General features: G+C 35.9%; 2 protein-coding genes across 2 annotated transcripts; one reads left to right on the top strand and one right to left on the bottom strand.

The window, feature by feature from the left end:
- The first annotated feature begins 32 nt into the window (after window positions 1-32).
- Window positions 33-26257, top strand: LOC119069583 (elongation of very long chain fatty acids protein-like). The gene is made up of 6 exons (XM_037173671.1): window positions 33-370; window positions 24203-24334; window positions 24918-25108; window positions 25427-25507; window positions 25574-25873; window positions 25938-26257. The coding sequence occupies exons 2-6, from the start codon at window positions 24274-24276 to the stop codon at window positions 26196-26198; spliced, it is 894 nt and encodes a 297-aa protein (XP_037029566.1). The 5' UTR covers window positions 33-370; window positions 24203-24273; the 3' UTR covers window positions 26199-26257.
- On the bottom strand, window positions 13419-16079 carry LOC119069658. Its single transcript, XM_037173777.1, has one exon. It carries the CDS (start codon window positions 16077-16079, stop codon window positions 13419-13421), a length of 2661 nt encoding a protein of 886 aa, XP_037029672.1.
- Window positions 26258-26575: the final 318 nt, after the last annotated feature.

Genomic DNA, 26575 nt, shown 5'->3' with positions numbered 1-26575 from the left:
CAGCTTATTTTTCTGCAGAAGAATATGTTTCCAGTTGAAAGCTGTGCGTTGAATGGGTCGGACGTGTGTCGTTAAAATTTATAATTTTCGCTACGGATAGTAATTTCATTTGTTGTGTTTTAAAATAGTTTGTCGTTCAATATTTAGTTTTGTTTATTGTTTGGGAACCAGAATTATTTTTCATTTTAAAGCTGATTTGTCTGGCTGGATTGTGTGTCAATTAATTAATTAGATTTTAAAACAAAAGGTTGTGATTTCGGCAATTCGTTTTATTGTTTTCTTGTCGCAATTGTGTTTTATGTACTAGAAAAAATCTTTTGAGATTTTTTGCTCACTTTATTTTGGATACTTGAATATTTGACATTATTAGGTAAGGAAAATTCATCAAATTGCTACCTTTGAAAATAAATTAATATTTTTATGTCCTAAATCAATTCGCTAACAATCGAGAGATTTATCCCGAAAATGTCCTCGAAACAAAAAACCATATCCACAATGCAATGACTGAATATCGTAGATATATTTTGGAGGGATCGAATATATAAAAAAATAATAATTCCGCATTGCAGTAGTAACCATATGTTGAATGTCTATTTTGTGGCGCGCCATCAAACTAGAGATGTGCGGGCCGACCTATTTTCAAAACCCGACCCAGCCCGGCCCAGACTAATTTTTAATGCCCGAGTCCGACCCGATCCGAGAATTTTGTAGTAAAACCCGGCCCGGCCCGACTCGGCCCGTATATTTTTTATTGAGCGAAAAAACCTAAAATTGGCTCGGCTAACAAGTGGAAATCGTTCGGTTACCTATCGTTATAATAATGTAGTCTCACAAATCTATCGAACACTTGAAAGGAAGCTTACTCTCGGACTGTATTGCAATTTTTCTTTAAATTTTTCTTTAAGTTTTCACATTTTTTTAAAAGATGAACAAAGTCGGGCCAGCCCGAATCTTTGTTTTTGAAACCCGAGCCCGCCCGAGCCCGACTAATTTTTGAAACCCGGACCCAAGCCCGGTCGGGCCGGGCTGGGCCGGGTCGGGTAGATGAATTTCGGGCGGCCCGCACATCTCTACATCAAACCGCCCGCGCTGCCAAAAAAAAGTTACATTTTCTCCTCCTACATACTCTCTTCGTACATTCTCTTTCACGTTGAGCATCCCTTAATGGAAGCAAATTTTAACATATATTCCCATTCTCGTTTATTGCCTACATAGCGCCGTCGTCGTACATGCCATGTTTGGGAAATATATTTTGTGTGAAAATTTCAATTTGATAGAGAAATGTCTGGATTCATAATACCATGCAGTCGAGGACTGTTGTAAGAATTTATATTTGAGGGAAGTGATTCGTGAGTTAGTGAAAATCTCACAGGAACAGTCAGAAATCTGCATGCAATAGGATAATGTAGGGTATGATGGATATAGTACATCGTATCGGAATTTAAAACGTAATCGCTTTCATAGACCTAATTTCGTAGACGTGAAAAACTGATCAGGAACGTCCAGAGATGTTTAATTTTGTGGATAAAATTAAAAGAAAACGAAAGGAGTTCGAGAACAAAAAAGACCGAACCGAACGGATCCCATTAATCCTTTTTCGATGGCACAATTCTTTTCGTTTTTTATTCAATGGGACCCTCAATTGCTAATTTAAAACCTAAACAAAAAGAGATCAATTTAATTATCTTCGCGTTCTATGTCCAAAGTTGTTAACATTATTTTCCATACATACTCGAACTTAATCCTCCAGCCACGAGCAAAACAAAAAATATTCAAAAAAAAAGGACTAAATCAAAATCCCGATCCGCCACTGACGAGACACTATAGAAACCCTTTTGAACTGTGTGCTAACTTTTTTGTGAATGGCAAACCAACTCATGAACGAAGTAATAGTAAAAGTTAAAATTGAAGAATGTGTTTTGGCAAAGTAAACAAGTAGATTTGCGCAACACCTTGTTTCGATCGACGATATTACAGTAGAATATATTGGTCACATATAATGTAATATAAATATGTATTTCTCTCCGGCATATTAGCCATATCAGGAAGGTATGCAATGAAACGCTGTTTTTTTTCTCTTTATTTCTTCTCTAACGATGTTGGTAAATTAATTAAATATTTAATGGAAAATGATGTATGATAACATAGAAGTGCAGTAGTCCGCATCGCAGAATTTGTGTAATAAAAAAACGTTTCTGTAATATTGAAATACAAATGCGAACCTAATGTTTCAGATGAAGAAAAAAAAATGTGTTTCAAGTCTAGCAATAATGGACAGGCAATACAAGAAATCAGTCGACGTAATAAAAGATGAAGTAAATCAAGTCTTCAAGAAGAATCGATATCGATTAAATTGTAGCTCTTAGTACGTACGGTGGCAATGCAAAAAAATTATGGCGAATAATTATCAAGTATCGGCCAGGCCAGATAACATCCTAAATTGGAATTACAACCAAGATAAAAAGAACCCACATGACGTGGCGCCATTTCGTCTCATGTAATTTTTCTTTCAATCGACACATTTTTTTCGCTCTGAATCGACCTTTAAACTCAATCTGAACCCATAACGCCTAACTATTCTTTTCCTTCGATGAATTCCGCACCGGAATTTTTCTTTCGTTCAGTTTCATTGTTACTCACTGCATTCGTCAAAAAGACGGTTTTTTTTTGCATTTCAACTAAAGAAAGAAGACGAAGACAATGAAGACGAAGGGAAATCTGAACCTTGAACCATGTCTTTTCTTTAATCTTTCAGAAACGGCAAGCATGTCGCTACTTAATCATAAATTCAATTCAGTTGTTTCTATTGTTTATAGTATCGTTTAACGGTTTAACATTTAAGAAAAAAATCTTCTACTTCATTAGTTAAACCGTGCGTTCTACATAAAAGAGAACACTTAACTGAGCTCATCGTTTAATTTTGGTGTCGTTGTCGAGAACCGATGAATAGTCGTTTTTGAAAGCATTCAAATCCGTCTGCTTTTAGGACTATAAACAACAACAACAAAAAAATTGCACGAGACGCGATATATGGCCATGAGATCTGCGATCAAATAGGACTGTTGTTTGTTGTGCGAATTTCGACCAGATCCTCAATTTATGCGAAAATATATTTTATTGTGTTATGAAGCTGAATGATTTATTGATCATTCAACGGTCACAAAATTCACTCACTGATTATACTGATGCCGATATAATATTGGTACCGGATTGATATAATTTTATTGCTCATCTTTTCAAAATTATTCGATTTTAAGCAGACAAAAAAGATGAATGGATTTGAATGGATTTTTATATGCTGTAAACTGAAACCTTTAGAGTCTGCCTAGTTTTACTTGTTTCGATTTATTATCAGAAATCAAAACGTGATAGCAGAGTCTATTTTCGTCATTTTTTTTTAATAAAGAAATTCACAAACATATCATAAAGATCTCCAATTTTTGCAGAATTTTTAATTTTTTTGGGTTTTTTGGAAACAAATACATCAATAAACAATTCAACGCTTAGGACATTGAGGACCGATATGTCTTACCTAAAAATTTAAATTCAAACTTTTTGTGTAAATTCTCTCTCGCCTTAGTACACTTTTGTGCGCTGAAAATATGATATGGAAAAGTCCACTGATCGGCTACAGATTAAGCTGCCATGAGTATCCTTAGTCTTGCTGCATCTAATGACAATAGTTCCCATTCTTAAAAAAAAAAGACTTGCGTCGAGTCTTTGTACTACAGTGCGACCATTATGAAATTCACGCTATGTAAAATTATGTAGCCAAGAACACAGGCCTAAGAACCATATAAACTAGAAATTTGCATAGACGGCTGTATTGTATACCATCAAAAAAAAAGACGTTCAAGCTTAATAAAGAAACGTGTTTCATAAAACGAATAGCAATAAAATATGAATAGATAAACGACCGAAACCGGATGGTGAGCTATCGTCAACAGAGAAATTCATTGACAATTTTGTAAAAGGAAATACAATGCTGCCTGTTCATGGACCAAAAGATATTATTATAATCATCCAAACGACCACGTTCTGGTTTGTTTGTCAACACTTTAGGGATGTACGTCATACGTGCCGAATTTTTGTTTATTTCTTCCAGAGAAATGTTAACAGATGGCACAAGGTTTCATTTTTTTTAAATGTTGTAATGTTGTCGTACGTATTCTATCTGGTGATGCGGCAACAACGACATCTGTTATCATTCCTTCGATTTCTTCAGATGTTACCATTTTTTGGAAGATTACACCAACAAATTTGTAAGTGGTGAAAACGTCCTGATTTAAATTTGTTAGTTGTGGTTTAGCTAATTTGGTAAAAAAGAAAAGAAAAGAAAAATGAATCATTTTTCACTCAAAATTTGACGAATTTTGCACAATACTTGATGGTTGGCCACAGTTTCGGGTTTGGGCTCTTACAGCATTGGGCTTTTTTAGGGCGATCATTTTAAATATTGATCGCAATTGAATGTCATGGACAAAACATAGTTCGGCCAGGGACTTTGGGCAAAGAAATCTAGTTATACTCATCTCTAGATTGGGCATACAATTTTTAGCGTAGATTAAAAGAAACGTTGGTTGCCTGTATAAGCATAAAGCTAACAAACCATTTTGTCAATTATTATTTTTTCCCATGTGTATGAACTTCAAATGTTATGAGCAAAACGAAGATCATAATAATTAACAATTCAAATCGTAAAGTAATATTTGAACATTAAATTACGAATCCATTTAAAGCCATCACCTTTTATCAATATTTTAATCAGTCATAATCAGTCATGGATAGTACAAGTGTAGTGATAATTCAAACAAAGATCATATTTTAGTAGTTTTTGTTTTATTTATGTTCAAATCAAAAATTCTTTACGAATTTATTAAAAAAAAAATATTTAAAAAAAATTAGGAAAACCAGTTCCAAGAATAAAGAGCATGATCTAAGGAATAAATTATAACTTGTTTAGACCACCGATCATCGTTATGGTGGCGGTAGTTTTATTATACCAATAATCCTAAATTTTTGATATTTCCTCAATGAAGTCAATGATGGCATATCCGGATAAGTATGATAATTCAGTACTTTAAACTACATTTCTGTTTTACGAGAATTTTATACAAATTCTGAATCAGCACTGACCTTAACTTAAGAAAATATAAAAATTAAGAAAACGATTGTCTTGAAAGAAGCCGTATTTCCTTTATTTACAGTCCCAGTTATATTATAAAGTGTAGCCATGACTGATTTTTCAGTATAAAATGAGAATAGGAAATGAACGTAAAAATATTGAAAAAAAAAATCAAATTCATTTCCTTTCCCATCACACAATTCTGCTATTCTGCGTTGGTAATAAATTATTTCTTTTGCATTTAATTTAACAATTTTTACATTGAAACACACTCGTTGCCAATAAAGTTAATTATGTTTGTTTTCGATTGTAATATATACACGAAATTCACCTGCATTCGTACCGTAATTAATGGCAATATAGTTTAGATAATTAAGAGTATCGAGACTGTTTATAGTCCAGAAGTTATAAAGCTTTGCAGAAAAGATTTCATTTTAATTTCAATCATTAAATATGCAATACGCATGACAACACACCACAATTTTTAATAAATTTTTTTTTCTACTCAAATTGGAATGTTATTGAAAGAGATTTTAGAGATCATTTTCTGAAAAAAGTTCACGTCTCTGATACATTCATTATACATATCCATTATTGCAACATCTACATACAGATCATACAGTTACCACTTACCGTCAGCAAGGGCAAATAATATTTTTTTTTATGTCTTTCTTAGCGTATGTGCTGATGAAGTGGTGATTGAAGGTCACTTCATTTGTGTAATTTCATTACGATGTACCTACATTTCCATGCAATTTCGATCAGTCCATTTTAAATATGTTCTTTCAGGATATATTAGACAGAGTCGGTTGAACTTTCTCGGAAAATTGTGATGTATCTACTAGTTATGTTGTGAATCGGAACTAAAAAAGAACGATAGATCTGCTGTGGCGATATAATTAAAAAGACGCTACAAACGCATATTTAGGGGCGTTATCTGTAATAGTTGTCGTATATAGTTCAGCAATTTGCTTACTTAATATTGACATAACTCAATTTCAATTATAAAATACTTAACGCAAAAGAAATGATATCGGCGGAAGTGTTTGTTCGAGTTAAATATAACTTTGCTTAATTGCAGTTGCTGATGCTATTTCTCGGTTCTCCTCTGTTTGGATTGAATTACGTCAGATTGTTGGCAGTTGTGATGAAAGATTTTAAAACTAACAAACCCAAAACTGATTGCGGTAGTAATTAGATGAACAACTCTAGTCTGGATGAACTTTTTTTTTAAATCATCAAGAACAACACGGTTCAGTATGTGCTACGTCCATATAGTCTTTATCTACATTTTCATTGATTACGCATCGGCATTGACATGGGCCATACCGAACACCTGTATTAAGTATCAGTAATTTAACAGGTTATGGACCGAAGAACAAGTAAAATTCTGAGGAAAGTCTATTCATTGTGTAATAATTGGAATGCGTGGTTTTAGATTTTTATTTTATTTATTTTTCCGAGCTTTCGACTACAATTTTTTTTTTGAAGAAAACATATTTATTTAAAATGCGACAAAAAAGACTGCTCACAATTATGGCGCAGCCGGTAAAACATCGATCTTTTCTCAAAAATTAAAAACTACAGTAAATAAATATCATCGATCTTCTTCTTCCCTAATGTTCCCAAAATACAAGCAGCGTTACCACGTTGAATTGCGATGGAAATTCTTTGCAGAAGGTATTCTTTTGATTTTACCTCACCCGTTGCCTTTTTCATTAAAGAGCCCAATTTATCAATAAATTTCTTCGTTTCCGGACCCATGCAACCTAAAGTCTCGAAAGCAAGTGGGGTTAGCAAATAGTTTTGTTTCAAAGAAACGTAATGGTTATGCTTATGTCTCTCTGCTTTTTCAGCAATGGACCGTGCTTTCTTTGATGAATCATTAATATATGATGCAGCCATGGTATCCCGGACGGTAACATCCCACAAGAGTGATCTCCCATGACTCCATGGTATCAAAGTCATACCGTCAGGTCTTTTACCATCATCTCTTGAAATACCTCGACTACAATCAGTAGACTTCGTCAGGGAACTAAAATATTGTATTTGGTTACTTAGTTTGTTAATGTGGCTGATTTATTGTACTCGTAACGTCGGACATTGCCTTTGTGATCTTCTATACTGTCTTATACTCTTTTTGATTCGCCGATGTATATTTCGTCACATGAATTGCAAGGAACATTATAAATTCCCGCAGGTTCTTTGTTTTCTTTATCTTTCACTCCATTCAACATATTTTGAACTTTTACGCCTGGTGCTCCTTAGGAAACCTCCTACGTTGTTAGAAATGTTTCCTATGGTAAAGGGACCCAAAAAACTTCTTGTTCTTCTGTTTTGGACTGATACATGATTGGTTGGTTTATGGTTTGATTCTGGTTGAATAAATTCAAATTGCTGTGAAGGTTATGTGATTGTGAGTTTGATGATTCTTGATTTGCGAATTTTGATCTCATTCTTGAAATCCTTTTGTTTATAAAGTCTATTGGATAGTTGTTCTACAAACAAAAGCTGCAAGAAATGTGTATAGTATCTCTAACGTTAATGTAACAAATGAACAACTTATGCGCCGAAAGCAAAGTCTATTAACCCACAATAGTCAAAACAGCAAGGACCAAACAATTGCATAGCTTATTTTTCTCACAAACACTGCGAATTGAAAATTATCGCAAGCCAATCAAGTAATGAATCATTTCCATGGTGTGCTGCGAGTAAAGTCCTTTGCACAGCTCCTGAATAAAAAGAAAGTCACGCTTTCGACTCAGATAAATAAAATTCACATGAAAACTGAGTGCAGGAGTGGATGAACCAATCCATTGAAAAATAAATGAAAATATCGAAAATGGGTGGGATTAGTGTCTGTTTAAGGATCATACATAAATTGGATATGGAGATGCAGGACGTGGTTGAAAACGTGATCGAAAGAAATAGTCCTCACGCATGACATACTTTATGAATGAGGTCTTACCCCTAGTCACTTCTCATTTTGAATGTTCAACAAACAAACGGAGTCATTTCTTTATCACCTTAATCGCCACAAACCTGACGAAATAGTCATGGTCGTTGGTCGTACAACACGACGGCACAAACTACCTATATTTTAACCTTGTTCGACCATTTATCAGCATAATGCTCCGAAATTAATGTCAATGATGCTTTTAATCGAAAAATTTGCAACTATGTGACATCGGTTTCGTCTTGAAATAACATTTTCTTTGGCCGCCTTGCGCGTATAAATATTTAATAAAGCAATTTGATCCATTCATTGTCGGTGGTTAAATGAATTCGTATAGAATGATATATTTAAGTCATATTTGCTTTGTGCGATGGGTGGCATTGCATTTAATATTTACAGAATATTATTGTTATTGCAAGACATGAATGATCATTTAAAGTCATCATCATCATGAGGTGTACTTAAAGAAAAAAAAAACAAGAAAAGAAGAAGAAGCCCGCTGCGGCAGATACACAAGTCTGATGTGATTGAGTGTGAGAATGATATTTCGTTACTCATCGTAATTAATGTGTGCCATTTTGCTACATTGCAACTAGGTTTACTCTATCATCATTTTTGTTATTATTGTGTGCTATGCGAATGACAAAAAAAAATATTTCAAATTGTGTCAATGGTAAACATTTATTTGCAAAACAAATTTGGTTCAATTCCGCGATTAAATATTTTGTTATGAAATATGCATAACTTTGCGTTACCTTTTAAATGCATGTATATATGTAACGTAAACATGATTTTGCTTTCGTTCCGAAATCTTGAACCGAATCAAATATTTTATGTTCGAATTTTATAATATTTTTCTGTCTTTTAAACATATTTAAGAGACAGAGACACACACAAAAAGTCTGCATAGTACTCTCGGCTCCCAAAGAAAAATATTGTTAGATGCCTTCTATGTCTACGTATATAGTAAATATATTGTACACAGTGTTCTGCTCTGTTTAGATAAGCCATGCAAGTTGAATTTTTTACTTTCCTCTTCAACGAAATATCGTTTACATTCAAAGTAATAGTTTAACAGAATTTTATGTTATGCATTTTTGTGACCGGTTAACTAACCGTTTTTTTCTCTTTTTTTTAATTGGCATAACAGTTGACTTATGCTTTAACCGATTAGGCACAATTCAATTAGCATTTTATGTTAAATCAGCAATTTTTCGGTTTTATGTTAGCCAGATTCCCGTCAATGTTGACAGACGATACATTTTTCTATTCGACAATAACTTGCAGATAAACTAGCCACGAATTGTCGTTACGCGGCTACAGTAAGTTGATCAAGATATAGGTCCAAATTAGGACGGTAGCCAGAGACTATTTTGCAAAGTCCATTTATCAAATTTCTGAAAGTTTTTTTAAATTCTCAAGAAATCCCTGATCACCGGACAATTTAATCTCCTTAAACGCAGAATGGTAGTAAGTCGTGTTAAGTCGCTAGGTCTGTGACTCTTATTCCCTGGCCAGTGTAGAAAACTGGATGAGAGCACAAGCATAAACCTAAATGGTTGCGAATTTATACCTCATTGAATCAGGGCTTACTTTAGAGAATTAAAATTCTGAAAATTCCGAAAATTCTGAAAAAGTTCCCAAAAATTCTGAAAAAATTCCTAACAATTCCGAAATATTTTTTAGGAATTTTTTCAGAATTTTTCGGAACTTTTTCAGAATTTTCGCAATTTTCAGAATTTTAATTCTCTAAAGTAAGCCCTGCATTGAATACAGCTACTTTTCTCGAAAAAGTTACTGAACCAAGTCACTCGAAAGCACACGAATTACTGAATTAACGAACTACTGTCGCAGGTCGCTCACTCTGGTTTTCACGTAAAATTCGCCGAAATATTCGTTGGCAATAAAATTTCGGAATTTTTCTCCTAATTTAGTTCCTTTGCATGACAAGTTGTGAACGTATCATGCCCGCACGTTCGTAAGGAAACTAACATTAGGAAAATGGTTAAAATAGGGAAAAATACGTCCTGAAAGAATGGAAGTAAAACGGTAGAAAGCCGAATCATCTGCCACTTAGTGACGCAATTTTTTTTTTGTAAAATTTTCTTTCTAAAATTTTTTGAGTCAAATTTTTGTTGAGACAACTTTTGCGTACAGGCGCATAAAGCGTCACCCTCGGCGATATCAGTTATTTTGTAAGTAGACACAAGGACTTGCGTCACATTTCCCCTTTAAGGGTTTTTTGGCTGATTTGTTGTAGACGGTAGATCTTAGAAACTTTCGCTTGTCGCCCTCACTTCGTTCTAGCTACAGCTCGTGAAATTTATTTTTTAGTTATTCGCGCCTCTTTCGATAAATCCTGTGCCTCTTGCCTTTTAGCGTCCTATGCACTTTTTGCTGACCAGGCCGGCCGTGCAGACAACGACGTGCTCATCTGCTATTGTATCACGCTTGCAAACCTAATTCGCTTCAGAATACAATGCACTGCCTAGATGTCGTTACGCTTCAATACTCAATAAAACAAAGTCATATCGATGGCAAGGGTACAAACCTTAATTGATTGCTAATAATGAAATCGTTTAAGATTTCATTATTCTGCCAATAATTATAATTGAGATGCCAGTCTTCTTTGGTCTTAAGTGCTAATTGAACAGTTCAAAAGAAATGTATTTACAATCTCCTCTTAAAAAAAAAACTTTTAACGAGAACCAATTAAAAAAAAAATTGAACTGAGCTTTCTACCTGCAATGAAATTAATAATCAATTTACGTCGACATTTTATTAATTCATTTCGTTCGCGAGTAATGAAATAACGTCTAAGAATTTATTGGCAATCAAGCAGATATTTAAATCTTTCCTTTGACGTCATTCCATTCAAAACCCATTGTGTTCGGTCAGCAAGAGTGGCATCGTGTTCATAAATTCAATATTTTAGTAGCATCATCATTATGTGAAGGGGACAGTTTTGTTAACTACAAAATATGTATGCAACACCACCGTAAAATGTAATACTTATTATGCCCGAAATATTGGAATGTATACCGTTGTTGATGTTACATTCATGGTCAGCTTTCGCTAATCGAACATTTATCGAAAATTACGGCCTAAATGTAAGGAGCTTACATTTCATTCGATGCGAAGCTTAAGTAACTTTGGTTTTCGTTTCGTTTTTTTTTCTTAATTGGAAATTCCGCAAAAATTAAATTTTGTAACAATTCAACGAGCCAACGTTATTCTTAATCACCACCCGAAATATGACGATAATTCACTGAACGAATGAGACTTGTGTGTCTCTTCTTATGGTAATTTTCTTCAAGGTAACGCAAATAAATAATCAAATTAATGCTGCGAAGAATCGGTTTAAAATGTTTCCTGCAAGAGCAATGTAAGACGAAAACGAGTCTCTTAGATAATTTTACAATAAAAAAGTTAATTAAATTATGAATATGAGCAAATAAGCCCAAAATTATTTTTTTCTCTTTCGAATTGTTTAGCTGATGCGTATCTTAATTACTTTCCGAATGCTCGAAAATACACAACACACATTTTAGTGAAACATTTATCGGATTGTGTAATCTTAATATATCTGTTTTCCCATCATAGTTTCCATGTTTAGATATTATGTACGCCTCGGTCTTCGTATATTAAACAAATGCGCGTTTACAGCGATTTTTTATACGAAAATTATTCTAAAATTTGGATTTGCGTTTTGTTTTGAAAAGTTTAACTTTGAGTAAGTTAATGTCTAGTGTCTACAGACCAATAATGTTCGTTTTGAAGTTCCAAGACTTTGTGCAGAAAATCCCCTTTTAAAGACCATACACTGAGAGATGTTGTATGTACATTTTCCACATTTTTTAAAATTTCCCAGAAATTTTTCCAGTTTTTCAATGTTTCAGAATTTTGTTTTGAAAAATATGGAAAGTTTTGAGGAAAAAGTAGAATTTTTTTTTGAAAAATGGCAAAAAATTGTGAAATAGGTGTCGCAAAATTAGGCCCTGCGTTTTTCCGAAGAAATCACATTTTACTACTCTTTAGAAAGAATTTTGCTAATTAACCCATTGAAGGATTTTGCGTACTATCACAACCATTTTAAAAAGTCAATTCATTGTAGCAAATTCTTTCTAACACTGGCTGTTACGTTGTTAGTATATAAAATATGTTAATACCCCCACAACCGAACACAGACAATAGTTATTTACGTGTCTGTTGTCGACGGTAGTATACAGTTTCTTACAAAGATTATTCTGACAAATGCCAATACTTAACTGGATCACAACTGACGAAAGTGAAAGAAAATCACCCGTGTGCGAAGTTTTATGTCCACTTTTAAGTGAGAAATCTCCTTAATCTCTTGTTAAAATTGCCTTCTTGACAAGAGTTGTAACAGTAATCCTCCAGTAGTTGTAATTTTACAAATCTACTTTTCAACTTACTTTACAGTTAAAGCCAACCTTTATTTACATCGAAATTTACTTTAACTGTTTTACCAACCGGTTCAAATTTCACTAGTATCACTGGTATAAACAAATATATGCGGTGTATGGACCAGCTTGGTAAAACAGTTGAAGCAAACTTCTATGTAAATTTGATTGACTTAACTGTTTACAAAGATAGAAGTGGGGATAACGAAAGCGAAAACAGTGATAGCGCACGGGGAACCGAGTAGGTGAAAGAATTAGTGAAATATGTGGAATGTGGATCACTTTATTTATTTTGAATTTTAATTTCGGCTGGGCACCACTTAATTCAAGTTAAATTAAGAAAGGCTTATTGAAATTGAAATTGCGAATATTGGCGAAGGAAAACCATCGCATCGAGATGGTATGGTGTATGGTATAGCATAATTAATTTAATTTAAACGCTACACCATACGGTGCTGATATGTGAAATCAACTTGATAAGAAAAACAAAATTCACTCAAAATGGTGCATCGGTATACACCATTTCGATTTTAGAGTGTTATTACCGTTACCACGTTACATTTTGTCGATTGGTATATAGAATTCGCCATCAAATGTGAAAACGTTTTGCCCTATTTTCGATTGATGAACTACTTTTCTCAGTGCGTGCGTGTATTCATTTCATTTTATTCATTTTCAGTCGTCTTAATACAAGCGGACTATTAGAGTGTAAAATATAAAATTGTAAAAAGTGTAACGTATCAAACATAGTTAGAGCGTTTAGAGTCAGGGTTAAGTTTAAGGAATCACAAATGATCGTCGATAGAGCACGTTTAGTTAACAAATAAATTAATTAAATTAATAGAATAGAGCAGAATAGAGTCGAATATCACAGATCGTCACATAAAAGTAATTACAAGTGTCAGTCAGCATATCACATTCGTAAGAAATTAGTCAGGTTGGAGTCTGGTAGTCGATACAAGGCATTGCGGAAGAGGTTGTGTGGCAATGTGGGATCGATAATGTTCGAAACGGCATTGAACATACGACAGGCGTTGTTGAATGGGGAGTTGAACGATCGACTCGTCCTACACGCTCGAATGAATATCATACCATTGTGTCTCGTTGATCTTGAGTTCAGTGTAATACGTGAACGAAGTGTCGGTGAGTTAATCTTTCCGGTGATCAGAGAATGGATGAAGAGTATGCACACATTCGTTCTGCGCCGGATCAACGTTTGTAGATCTAATCCAGCACATCTTTCAACATATGGACTCAGTACGTAGTCATTGTCAGATCTGTTAAGATGATCACCATTCAGGAACATAACGAATTGTTTCTGTGTGCTCTCTATCGTTCTCCGATGCGTTGCAAAGTGTGGTGACCAGATACAGGCAGCGAATTCTAAATTCGATCGTACTAAGGCTTTGTAAACTATTTTGGTGGCATCGTCGTCGAGAAATTGTCGTTGTCGTTTCACGAAGTTCAGCACAGATTTGGATTTATTGCTCACATATTCGTGATGGGAGTTGAAGTTCATTCTAGTGTTCGTCAAGACGCCAAGATCGAAAATGCTGTTCGTTCGTTGAATAATTTGACCATTCAACGTGTAGTCAAAAATTATCGGCTTGGTCTTCAATGTGTATGTGATAATTTTGGACTTGATTCGGTTGATTTCCATGCCATTGTCGCTGCACCATTTGAAAAACAAATTGATGGCAGCTTGGAGGTTGAGTGCATCCTTCTCCGACTTGATAATTGAAGCAATTTTCTTGTCATCGGCGAAATTGAGGCAGAAAATACCAGTCATACGCACGTCTGAGTCATTGAAGAACATCAGGAACAAGAAAACTCCCAAAATAGATCCTTGGCCAACGCCAGAGAGGACGATGAATGTTTTTGATCTGTCTTTCCCAATAAGCACATATTGAACTCTGGAGGTCAGGTACGAAATGAACCACAGCAAAAGCGAATTCGATATCGGAAACATAGCCATTTTGCGGATAAGCTTCATCGCAGCGACCTTGTCGAAAGCTTTGCTAATGTCGACGTTGAATGTATCGAGCTGTGCGTTTTGATCGAAGGCATCGTGGGCAACGACACTAAGTTCCATTAAATTTGATTCAATGTTTCGACCAGGAATGAATGCGTGTTGAGATAATTCGATGTCATGAGGAATTACTAGTTTCATCTGCATGAAAACTACTCGTTCGAACACTTTGGCAAGATTCGGCATCACGTTCACTCCTCTGTAGTTTGTAACGTCAGTTTTTCGACCTGATTTGTAGACGGGAGTCAGTTGACCAATTTTGAATGCGTCGGGGTAACGCTTTTCGGTTAATGATTGATTGAAGATAATGTTTAACGGACCAGCCAGATTGATTGCACATTTACGTAGGAAGAGCGATGAAACTCCATCGTGTCCGCTGCCTTTGTTCACATCCAGTCCACTAAGTACAAATTTCACAAGTTCTTGCGTTGACGCGATGTCGTGACAGTTGTTGTCATTTCGTGCATTGATGAAATCAAGTATCGATGGATCATTCGGGTGCTCAACGTAAACACTCTGGAAGTATTCGGCGAATATATGTGATTTTTCGGCATTCGTAGTTGCTTTTTTACCGTTCAGTTCAACGATAGCTGGTAGACTGTTCGATTTACGTTTGGAATTGATATGACGCCAGAACGATTTTGGGTCTGTTTTAATGCAGTGGGATTTTTCACGTATGAAATTACTGTGCAGTTCTGTTCTGAGCGCTTCGTAGTCATCCTTCGCTTGTAGGAATTCACGATCGTCTAGGACTGTTGAGATGCCACTCGATAGCTGATGTTTACGTTCTGCACTTAGTTTCTTGAATTGTTTATTACGAACATTTTTCAGATGTAGCAGCTGCTTGGTGTACCATTTCGGATTGCTGGATGAGCGGATCGTGGCACGGGGAACAAACTTATCGAAGGTGTCATAGATGTTCGCATACAAAGTGGTTACCGACTCGTTTACGTTCGGAGCACAGTCTTGGAGTATAACAGCATCTGATAAATGTGCGTTTATTGCATCATAGTCCGCTTTCTTGAAACAGAACACCGAATCTGACTCATCGGAGGCAGTTGGATCAACAATGGGACAGCATTCAATCATACACGAGAGGGGAATGTGATCAACGTCGCTCATCGAGGCAGGAAGCATTCTGAATTCGGCTTGGTTGATCACACACAATTCGGGAGCGTCGGTGTATATGAGGTCAAGAATGTTGCCGCTGACATTAGCGAATGATGACATTTGAAATAGTCCTTGGTCGGACATCGTTGACGAAACTTCTCGAGCGATAATTGATCTGGCACACATAGATTCACCAACGACTGGAATGTAGTCGAATCCATCGTCGTTTTCATGCCATTCAACATTATACAGATTGAAGTCACCCAAAACTTGGAACGTATCTGAGCTTGTTATGTGTCGCCTTACTGCATTTATGGCAGCAACATGCGATCTATAAATAGAGATGTCAGCAGTCGGTTGAATGTATAATGCGTATAGGAACAAGCTGCCTGTAGCCAAAGAGATTCGTACGCAAATCGCTTCCAAATCATTCATTTCCGGACATGAAACTTCCTCACATTGAATATTATTCCGAACAGCAATCAGTACTCCGCCACCTTGGATCGCATCAATGGTCGATGATGATCGATCTTTACGGAATACAATGTAACGGTAACTCATGTATTCCAGATCGTTGATGTAATATTTGAGCCATGTCTCTATGAAAACAATAATGTCGTAATCAGCTGTTGTTGAAGAAGCTATCAGGTGTGGGCATTTCCGGTCGGATATTCCATCAATGTTTTCGTAAAAGATTGATAGAAATCGGTTACCAAAAGGCGATCGAACAGGTTGATTGCTGATTGTTATATTGGCGTTTGATTGACTCCCTGGTGCAGGAGAAAATTTGGGTGTATGCGACTGCCGTGAGATAAGTCGATGACTGATTTGTGGATAAATGGCTTTATGATGCAGTTGTTCGGCCAAGTATGCATTCAGGAATTTATGCTTACAGCCTTTTTGAGCGCGTAAAATGTTCGCTGCAAGACATGTTTATGGTGTTGTCTTTTCGATGTTAATTTGTTAAAAACACATATGGCAATCAGCATCGAATACTATATTTATGTTATATTTCGGACCGTTTCATGAAAACGCAATCAAAACGGAAAAGAAAATGAATTCAATTTCACAAAACTAGATAGAACATAGAAAACTGGTTATAACATACACGTTCAACGAAATTACCTTCTCTGTGATTGTGTATATTATGCATACTACTATATTGGCTATCCGATGCATACAACATATCTACACTTGCTAACTAAACAATTTATTGAAGAAATGCAATTATCCGTATGCGACTTGTTATATGCGAAGCCATCCAGCATGGTTATTTAACTTTCTTCTATGATGGTTAAATTGTTACGAATAAACTTGGAATTCAATTTTATCTGATGTAATTCTCTCGTGGTGTAGATATGTTATACGAATGATGGTCTTTCATTACCTGTATAGTGTATAGTGTACACACATGGTTTAAGAGCAAATATTGGCAGATTAAAGGTATGAAACCGAGGCATAAACATAATTTACGTATATTTTTGCTGCGTTTATTTTGAATGAGTGCAAAGTACAGACATTTTGCTGTTGGTGTAAATTATTATTAATTAAATTATGCGTTATGTGCTGCATAATGCAACATTATATTGTCGCATCGAGTGATTTTTCTTTATTATCGAGTCAATTTAATTATTTTTTTTTTTGCTGGTAATCCATTCGTCTTGTTACTTCCAATATCATCTTATCACGTAACAAACCGGCGTATTTCCTAGAGTAAATTGACACATTAAACTGCTGATCAAATAAAACTCCAGCTACACATGGCAATGCGAAGGAGACCTAATTCCAATTTTGCTTTTGTTCTACCCGACAAATTCGACAGTATAACAAAAGAAAAGAAAAATTTTGAATTAGACCTCTTTCGCGTTGTGTACGCACAGTAAATTGTTGGTATTTCTCATTCTTTATCGTGATTTCTTCACATGATTTGTTACTTTTCAAACCCAATATCGTCGGCTTACATCATCTAAATTGCAATATATACGAATACCAATCAAATCGATCATGGTCCATCGAATGGATATATATATGTGGACTGACACGACGATTATGGTATAATTATCGAGTATGTCTTCCATTTCTATTTGATGGTCTAAAGATCTGTGAGTGGGAAACTGGACCGATGTAAGTAAGACAAATCGGCTATGAATGCATGAATGTGCTGAAATGGCCATAAGTATACTTCGAAAAGAAAGAAACGGTTTACGAGTGGTGAAAATACTGAAATTCAAACTACTTGGAAAACGTGTCTTTATATGATGAGCCAACCATTTTTTTTTCAATTGTAGTCAAATGTTTTAGTTTCGACAAACACGTTGACAAAAGTATTTTTACGAAAACCGTATAATCGGTTCGGTCTGTGATAAGTATTTCTTAGGCGCGATCACATGTTGATATTGAAAATGAATTTTCGCCGTAACTACGCCAAAAATTTAGACATATTGAAGTCATATCCGAACCTTACGCCTGTGTAGCTAAGCATTGTTGAAATCTAGTGTTTTTTAGAGGTTACTTGCATACCCAGTACGACACAACGTCTTGTTTTGTTTTGATATTGATATTACAGAGGTATGTCAAATGTCAACAAGGTATATGTCATGTCACTCATAATTCTTTGCATGGCTTAGTGAAGTGAATAGCTTACAGCTGAAGTTGCTCCATTACGATCGAACTGGACTTCCGAGAAGTCGGTGTTCGGTTTAGGAAAGGAGATTCTTGAGACCGTATTTGTAAAATTGCAAAATGTGAATTTAGTTAAAGCTTAAAGCTCGTTCGCAGAAAGCTCTGTAAATAGATGGCACAATGTTATAGTTTGGCTGAAATTGGCAGTTAGCCCTGAATGTCAATCATTGCCTTTTTTGGTCGTGGCACCCAACATAATATCCGGGCTTCCTTCCTGGGTAACCAAAAACTTATAACAGACTTTTCAATCAGGAAATAGATGCCTCGTGCTTTGTTTAACAATTTTTTTGTCCGAAAATATTTCCCGGTAACTAGGTTATTAGAATCACTCCATTGCCCGATAATATCACATAATTTTCGAATTGGTTTCCCTTCTTCTTTTATCAATTTTTTGATTTGAGTAGACATGTGCGCCGACGATCGACAATTTTCAGTGAACTTGACCTGAATCGTTTCCGGCTCAGTTTGGGAGAAACCAGACCTATCCCGAAAAAAAGCATTCGACGGCTAGTGACGATATTGGCTTTCATTAGAAGCAGTGTTTGGCTGAAAGACGACAGAGTAAAGTTAACCAGGCAGGAGCGCTGATTTGACTAGAGACCTGATATATCCAGTAGCATTATATTTTGCGAATAAAATTAATTCAATTTATGTCGGCGCGAGTGTCAGCGTTCATTTGAGTTCATTTCCATACAGTGTATTAGGTCCCTTATTTGACGTTTCGAAAATGAACCGCTCCTGCCTGGTTTATTTTACTTTGCCGTGGCTGAAATGATGTTTTCAGTCGACCCAACGCTTAAAACCTTGGGCCGCTCGTGTCTACATTGGGTCGACAATAGACAACTTAGTTCGTATGGTCTCTGTCGACTGTTTTTGATTTATATTGTGCAGCATGTCAAAGCGAATATAAATATTGTTCACAAATTTTCAGTGTACAACGAAAGTTTTCCAATTTATGGAATCTATGAACCATTCAGTTGTCTATTTCTATCTTTAATAATAAGAAATTTTTGTTTCGAGTAACACACAAAAATGTTTTTAAACAGTCTTTGCGGTGCGAAACAAAGATAAACACAGACAAGCATTTATATGGCGTATATGGGTAACTCCAGGTTTTGCGTTACAACTCCAGGATTTGCGTTACAAATCTCGTCATTTATGAGGCATAAAGTGAGCTGTGTTGGCTATGTTTTGCGGTAACAAATCAGTCTATAAATTTTCTAACACTCAGGAGACCCAGTGCTTTCATGCCAACAAGAATTGGAATTTTTAGCCTGCGAAGTGTGACTTAGGTGATCGAAGAAGTCAGCGGTTAGTTGCGTAACACGTTTGTGACTTTTCGAAATGTTTTCACTGATTTCTGTAAACTTTTTTTCCCTGAAAGCTTTGGCCAAGACGCACATTTTAAGCCCAATATGAGGGTGGTGAGCATTAAATTTGTGGGAGATATGTCTAAAAAAGTGATATTTTTCGGTGGTCATTAACAGCCAGAATTTTTTTTTCGACATTGGTGGTTGTTGCCCCACAGAAAAAAGTTGCTTTGGCTCAAAACCGTTTAAAGAAACAGTTACACAATTTTTCGAGATAACCTCGACGAGTCAAAATTCGAGGATGACACTTATCACCACTGGGAAGCTGATTTCACCTACTTCACTCACCGAACTAACCTGATCGAGCTAAAGTTATTTTTCTCGTGAAGTCATTTGCTGTAGCTTTCGAATGACACCGATCTTCAGTTTTTATATGAAAAAATGTAATTTCGGCAACGTTTGGGTCGAGGTGATTTCACCTTACTTAAGCAGAATGAACCAAAAATCTTCTAAAAATTTAATTTCGTGTCATTTGCTGCTATCTTGGAAAGTCGAATGCAAACAAACACTTTTCGGTCATATCTCCCCGAGACGTTATGCCAATGACCTCATATTGGTGTCAAACTACGCGTCTTTTCAATAGCTTTCAGCAAAAAAAGTTTAGTGAAATCGGTTCAGGTTTCGTGAAATAAACTAGAATTTTCAGAAATTTGCTAAAAACAACCATACAATTTTATGGTGGTATCTCCCCGAGATTTTCGGCCACTAATATGGGGCTTAAACTACGCGTCTGGTCAAGAGCTTTCAAGGAAAAAAAAGTTTGCCGAAATCGCATTTCAATTGGTTAAAATATTTCGAACAGTCTCAAATTAGCTGGAGTTACCCATATATACGTTCGTATTATATGCAACATAAAAGACAATGCCTAAACTTACTAAATCTACTGCCAGGGAAAACAAACGAATAATGAAAGCAATTTTCATCTCTAAATTTATGATAGTTTTGCAGTGCTAAAAACATTTATAAAACTCATTCAGTGAATATAATGTTTCTTCTTTATTTCAAACTGTTTTTTTTTTCTTCTCTTCTTTATTATTATTATCATTATTACATTTCATAAGTTTGATGCTTTAATTAGACTCTTGGGTTATGGGGCATTATGCAAGAAGATTTAATAACTCATTGAAAGAAATTGAAGCAATAGAGGCATAGGCTTGATGGTTTTGCGTATTTTGAAAATAAATAATAAAAAAAAACTATATTTTTGCGAACACACATATACAATACACCAACAATGTAACAACTCACAATATATGGCTTATATACGAGGGGAAATATCATAATATTTTCATTATGATTGCAACTATGCAACTTTTTGCATTAAATTGATGATTTTACGAAATTGTCTTAGTTTTTATTTAACGTAATAAATATTTGCATCCAATAAATAAAAAATAACAAATTTGCCGCATATTATAAAAGTAATGTCGACGGTACATAGTACCAGATACGTGTTCAAGGATGAATGCGAACAAAACAAAAAGTGATGCTAAGTGTTGAATGACTCACAAAACACTTTTCACAATGTGTGTTTTATGAATGGCAGTGTGTTAGCAGTGGAAGGTAGTTCATATAATTCATTGTGTATACGCACAAAGCACCTAGCATTATAATAGAATTTCAAAGGTGTCAAATGGTATTGTAAATAGGGCGAACATTAATATCAACAAATTACACAGATTTGTCAGTCACCGAGTCTCGTTAGAGGTTAGTGGGCATACCAAATAAAATGTCCAGCGTATTCCCAACGCTTCATTTCTTTTTAGAATTAAATGGGAACTACTGAGCTACTGTTAAAATTCAATGTAATCTCTAGTTAGTTGAAGTGTGCAGATGCATAATGTTACATATTAGCAGGGACTATTTTTTGGAAACGTTTTTCCAGCATTTTACCAAATTTTCCCGAATTTTCCTAAATTAAAAATATTTTTTGGAAAATTGAGGAAAATGAAGGAAAATTTCATGAAAATATTTTCACATAAACAGTCCCTGAGTGGGAGACGTGTCCGATGTGTAATCAGTTCAAAGTCACATTGGTTGCGTATCCGACATACAAAGCTCTTTCATCTTATACCTTCACGTACGGTAGACCTTTGCTATAAGAAGAGATCTTTGCGGAAATCAGTCTCAGATTACCAAAGTTTACCGGGGAATTCAGGTTAATCGGTTCTGGAATCAAGCATTCAGCTGTAGCTCTTGGAAACAATTGAACCAGTCATAAATAAACATTGTAAACAGTGTGTGCTACATGGCGATGCATGCATAGTATCAACATTGAACTTGAAAACCTAGCAAAATGATTTTCAATTAGATTATAAAGTTATGATGCACCGAAACACCTTCGGTAATAGAATTCAGTTTGCTATTATGTTAATTACACGGCTATGAGTATGAAAATTTAACATTAAAAAAACATTTTAATTCGAGCGTGAATAACGCAATGGCCATTGATCTGGCAAATCATTTATAAATGTTTAAGTAAACGACAATATTTTTCGCCTCAAACAGTCTATCCTCCGTCGGCATCGGGGAATCTGGCACACGATGCCAAAAGAACGCACTTTTAAACTACGTAAAAGGTGAACTCGCACACGCAAGCTGCAAATGCTTTTTAGTCATATCATCGACTTAATGACTAATGAGTCCTAATGTGGATCTACACAGCCATAGTAAGACCGATGCTGTCGTACGCGGCGTTCATATGGTGGCCCCGCTGCCACGTTGAAACTGCACAAAGACAGCTTGCAAAAATCCAAAGATTAGCGCTTATAAGTATTACAGGAGCCGTGAAAACGACACCTACTGCAGCACTAGAAGCGCTGCTAAATATAGAACCTCTACATATCCATATAGAAGCCGTCGCTAGATCCACCTGCTTCAGATTACAGCAATCATCACTGCTCCGTAACGCCACCTATGGTCATGCCAACCTATGGAACAGAATGAAATCAGAATCGCCACACTTTGAACTTCCACACGATGCTATCACTCCAGTACATTGCTTTGAAAACAAGTTCAAAATAATGGTTCCATCCCGTGAAAACTGGACCAACAACGAGGTCATTGACAACAACATAAATATCACCTGGTACTCTGACGGATCGAGATATAACAACCTAGCGGGCGCTGGAATCTACTGCCCACAACTTCAGATAGAAAAATCATTCCATCTTGGTTCCTTCGGATCCATTTCCCAAGCAGAAACTTTTGGTATTACCCAATGCTGCAAAGAACTGATAGGCCAGAACGTGTCAGACAAACGGATATTAATATGTTCCGACAGTCGGAGTTCCTTAAAATCAATTGGAGCTTACAAAGTGTACTCATCGTCTGTCCTTAACTGCAGAAGACTCACCCAAAAACTGGCATCTAACAATATTGTCACTCTGACCTGGGTACCAGGACATAGTAACATAGAAGGTAACGACATAGCGGACAGCCTCGCGAAGGCAGGAGTCAATAAACCACTCATAAGCCCAGAACCAATCATAAAAGCCCCACAATCATTTTTCATTGGTTTAATTGACAAATGGAAAAAGAAAACGTTCACTAAATACTGGTCATCCATCAACTTCGCCAGCCACTCAAAAAAATGTATCAAAATCTCTCCCAAAAATTCAAAATTCCTACTATCGCTAAGTAGAAGGAACATTAGAAGACTTACCGCCAGTCTAACTGGCCACTGCTACCTCAACAATCACCTTCACACAATGGGCATCACCAATGACCCCCGCTGTCCTAACTGTGGGGACATTGAATCGGCAGAACACTTCCTATGCACTTGCCCGGCATACGTATCAGCCAGATCAAAAGCTCTAGGAGCCTATATACTGCCGCACAACATCATCTGGAGCCTACCTCTCCGTAGCATATTGGACTACCTCAATCGTACATGTAGAATGTAGGTAGCTATTTGTGGGTATGCACAACAGGCCCATTGGAGGCTTAGGTGCCAGAGTTTTACTCTACCCACTCAAACTAACTAACTAACTAATGACTCCTTTTACAAAATTTTGGTATCGAAAAATCGTGTGCGAGTTCACCTTTTACGTAGTTGAAAAATGCGTTGTTTTAGCACCGTGTGCCAAATTACCCCACGCCCTCCGTCGCCGTAATTATCCTTCGTTCAATTAATAGTAGGCTACATGGGATGCTGCGAAAGTAATTCATTACATGAGGTAACAATGTTGTGATAACAGCAAAGTCCCAAGTTTGTTTGTTGCTCTCGAACCGAGAACAAGAACTTCACTCGTCGGAAAATAAATCGAAATTATTCTTAATGTAATGGATCATTTACGCAGGGGGCAAACGGTCATGTAATGGTCAACTTTCGCATAGGGTGGGCAATAAAACAGGGTTTTACAATATACTTAGCAGGATTCACCTGATGTTATAATCACGATTTAAATGATCATATTTCTGCCTGCGAAATTAATTCCCAAATTGTGCAACCGTCGATCCAATAAAGTCTTTACATTTTACTAATGAACCCGTTCTTTATTGCAGATGATTAGCGCAACCATGAACTCTTAATTTCATCCAACAACAACATCAACAATCAATAAAGAGTCAGAAAAATGTCTATTTACGAAAATCGATTTATGGATTATTACAATTATTTGTTCCGAGATCTAGCAGGTAAATACGAAACAAATGCATCCGTTCGGGATTACACTAATGGGCTAACATTTACAATCACTGAAACTATTAGCTTTTTGATTTAAACACACAGATATAACATTTAAGACTCAGACATTCCAGGTAAGTACGTGTGTAATTTGCTAGTGGCCTGTGTCAAATAAAATAAATTCTTGGAAAATTTTCAAAAACTAGAAAATCTTTTCATCAGAAAATTTTTACAATCGAATGCATCTTTCGAAATATCGTCAGAGAGCTTGAGCTACACTCACCTCAAAATTGTTAGCAAGAAATTCATGTCTTTAGTTGATTTCCTTAAATCCCAAACACCCCAGTAAACTTACTATACGCATGCGCTTGTAAGGAACAAAGTGTAACATGAATATTGCTGAGTATTTTGAGGTGAATGTAAGACGCAAATCCTTGAAATTGCCACATGCGTTCTTTCAACTTTATCATTTGGAATGTGGGTCTTAAAACTGTGGATTATTTCAAATAGCAGCTAAAGTTCGATGGATGTTAAATGAAGTCAGCGACGTCTACCCTCGCTAATTCTCGAATTCTAAACTAATTTTCGTTTCAGATTATCGAACAAATGATTGGCCTTTAATTAGTTCGCCCGTGCCGGGACTCACAATATTAGGAGCCTATTTGTATTTCGTCTTGTCATGGGGACCGAAATATATGTCAAATAGGAAACCCTACAAATTGGAACGGTTGTTAATTGTATATAATTTTCTTCAAGTATTAGTTAGTGTCTACATTTTCGTGGAGGTGAGTGCCGAATTACAGAAAAACAATGATCCTCCTGGGCACCGGTTCTCGCAGCATTCGTAACTTGACAGTTCTTATGAGATTTTATACACGCAATTGTCCAGTTACGAATATTTTGAGTTACGAAAACATGAGAATCGTCGCCCTGGGCGCTGATTCTCGTGAATTTAACAGTTCGTAACGTGACAGTTGTAACTTTTAAGGTGACAACTGTCAAGTTACAAATTTTTAATTTCACGAGAATCGGCGCCCTGGTATTTAGTCGTAAATTACAACTAATTCTGACTCCATAAAATTTTTTTCAATTCATGTTATAAGGGGATGGAAGCAGCATGGCTGACCCGATACAGTTGGCGATGTCAACCAGTCGATATTTCCGAATCTAAAGAAGCAATGCGGGTAATTATCTTCTTCAAATGTTCAATTTTGCTTCTTATTTCTTAACTCACTACCATCCCGTCATAGGAAGCGCGAGGTGTTTATCTCTACTTTCTGGCTAAAATATCCGAACTACTCGATACCGTCTTTTTCGTTCTGCGAAAAAAGGATCGGCAAATAACGTTTCTGCATCTGTATCATCACACTGTCATGCCGATGATATCTTGGGGTGCCACCAAATATTATCCTGGTGGCCATGGCACATTCATCGGGGTCGTCAATTCATTTGTACACATCATAATGTACAGCTACTATTTACTGGCTGCCTTGGGTCCGCAATATCAAAAATTCCTGTGGTGGAAGAAGTACATAACAAATATGCAGATGGTATGTCGAACGGTGGATGGGTGGAACAGATTTTTGATTTTCTAATATTTTGATGAATTTCTAGATTCAATTCTGTTTGGCGTTCATTCATTCCGCTCAACTGGTTTATACCGATTGCGGTTATCCGAGATGGTCGGTTTTCTTCACGCTGCCAAATGCAATTTTCTTCTACTTTTTATTCAACGATTTCTACCGCAAATCGTACAAAAGTAAAACAACCAAAGTCGAGTCACAAGTGGACGGAAATTGTGTTCAAACTGTAGAAACGAATTGTGTGAATAACAACAACGATACGAAAACTGATGGTGATAAAAAGGACAATTAAAAAAACAAAAACAAAAACAAAAAAATCATTCTGTCAGTCTTAAGGATGATCAACAAAAAAAATATTAAAATATTTTCATTTCATTTTTAGTTAGTTATTCATGTCAGACAGGACGCATAATTGTACTACACATACAGGATTAATGTCAATTAAAAAAACAAAATGTTAATGGAATCGATACACAATCTACCAATTCAATTAAGAGTGGTCAGTCATTTCTAGTTAAATGTTCTGTGATATAAAGTCCATGTGAAATTCCAATTTTGTACGTTTTTTAGTTTTAAAAGTTTTTTTTAGACAAATTTGTGTTGTCGCGGTCTACGTCTCATTGATTCAAGGGGACTCTCTTTTTCTGTACAACAATGTTAATTAGAGAT

Source organism: Bradysia coprophila (genome assembly GCF_014529535.1).
Source record: "Bradysia coprophila strain Holo2 chromosome X unlocalized genomic scaffold, BU_Bcop_v1 contig_38, whole genome shotgun sequence".
NCBI classification, from domain to species: domain Eukaryota; kingdom Metazoa; phylum Arthropoda; class Insecta; order Diptera; family Sciaridae; genus Bradysia; species Bradysia coprophila.
Note: the sequence above shows the minus strand (reverse complement) of the source record. Positions and strands in the feature narration are given on the sequence as shown.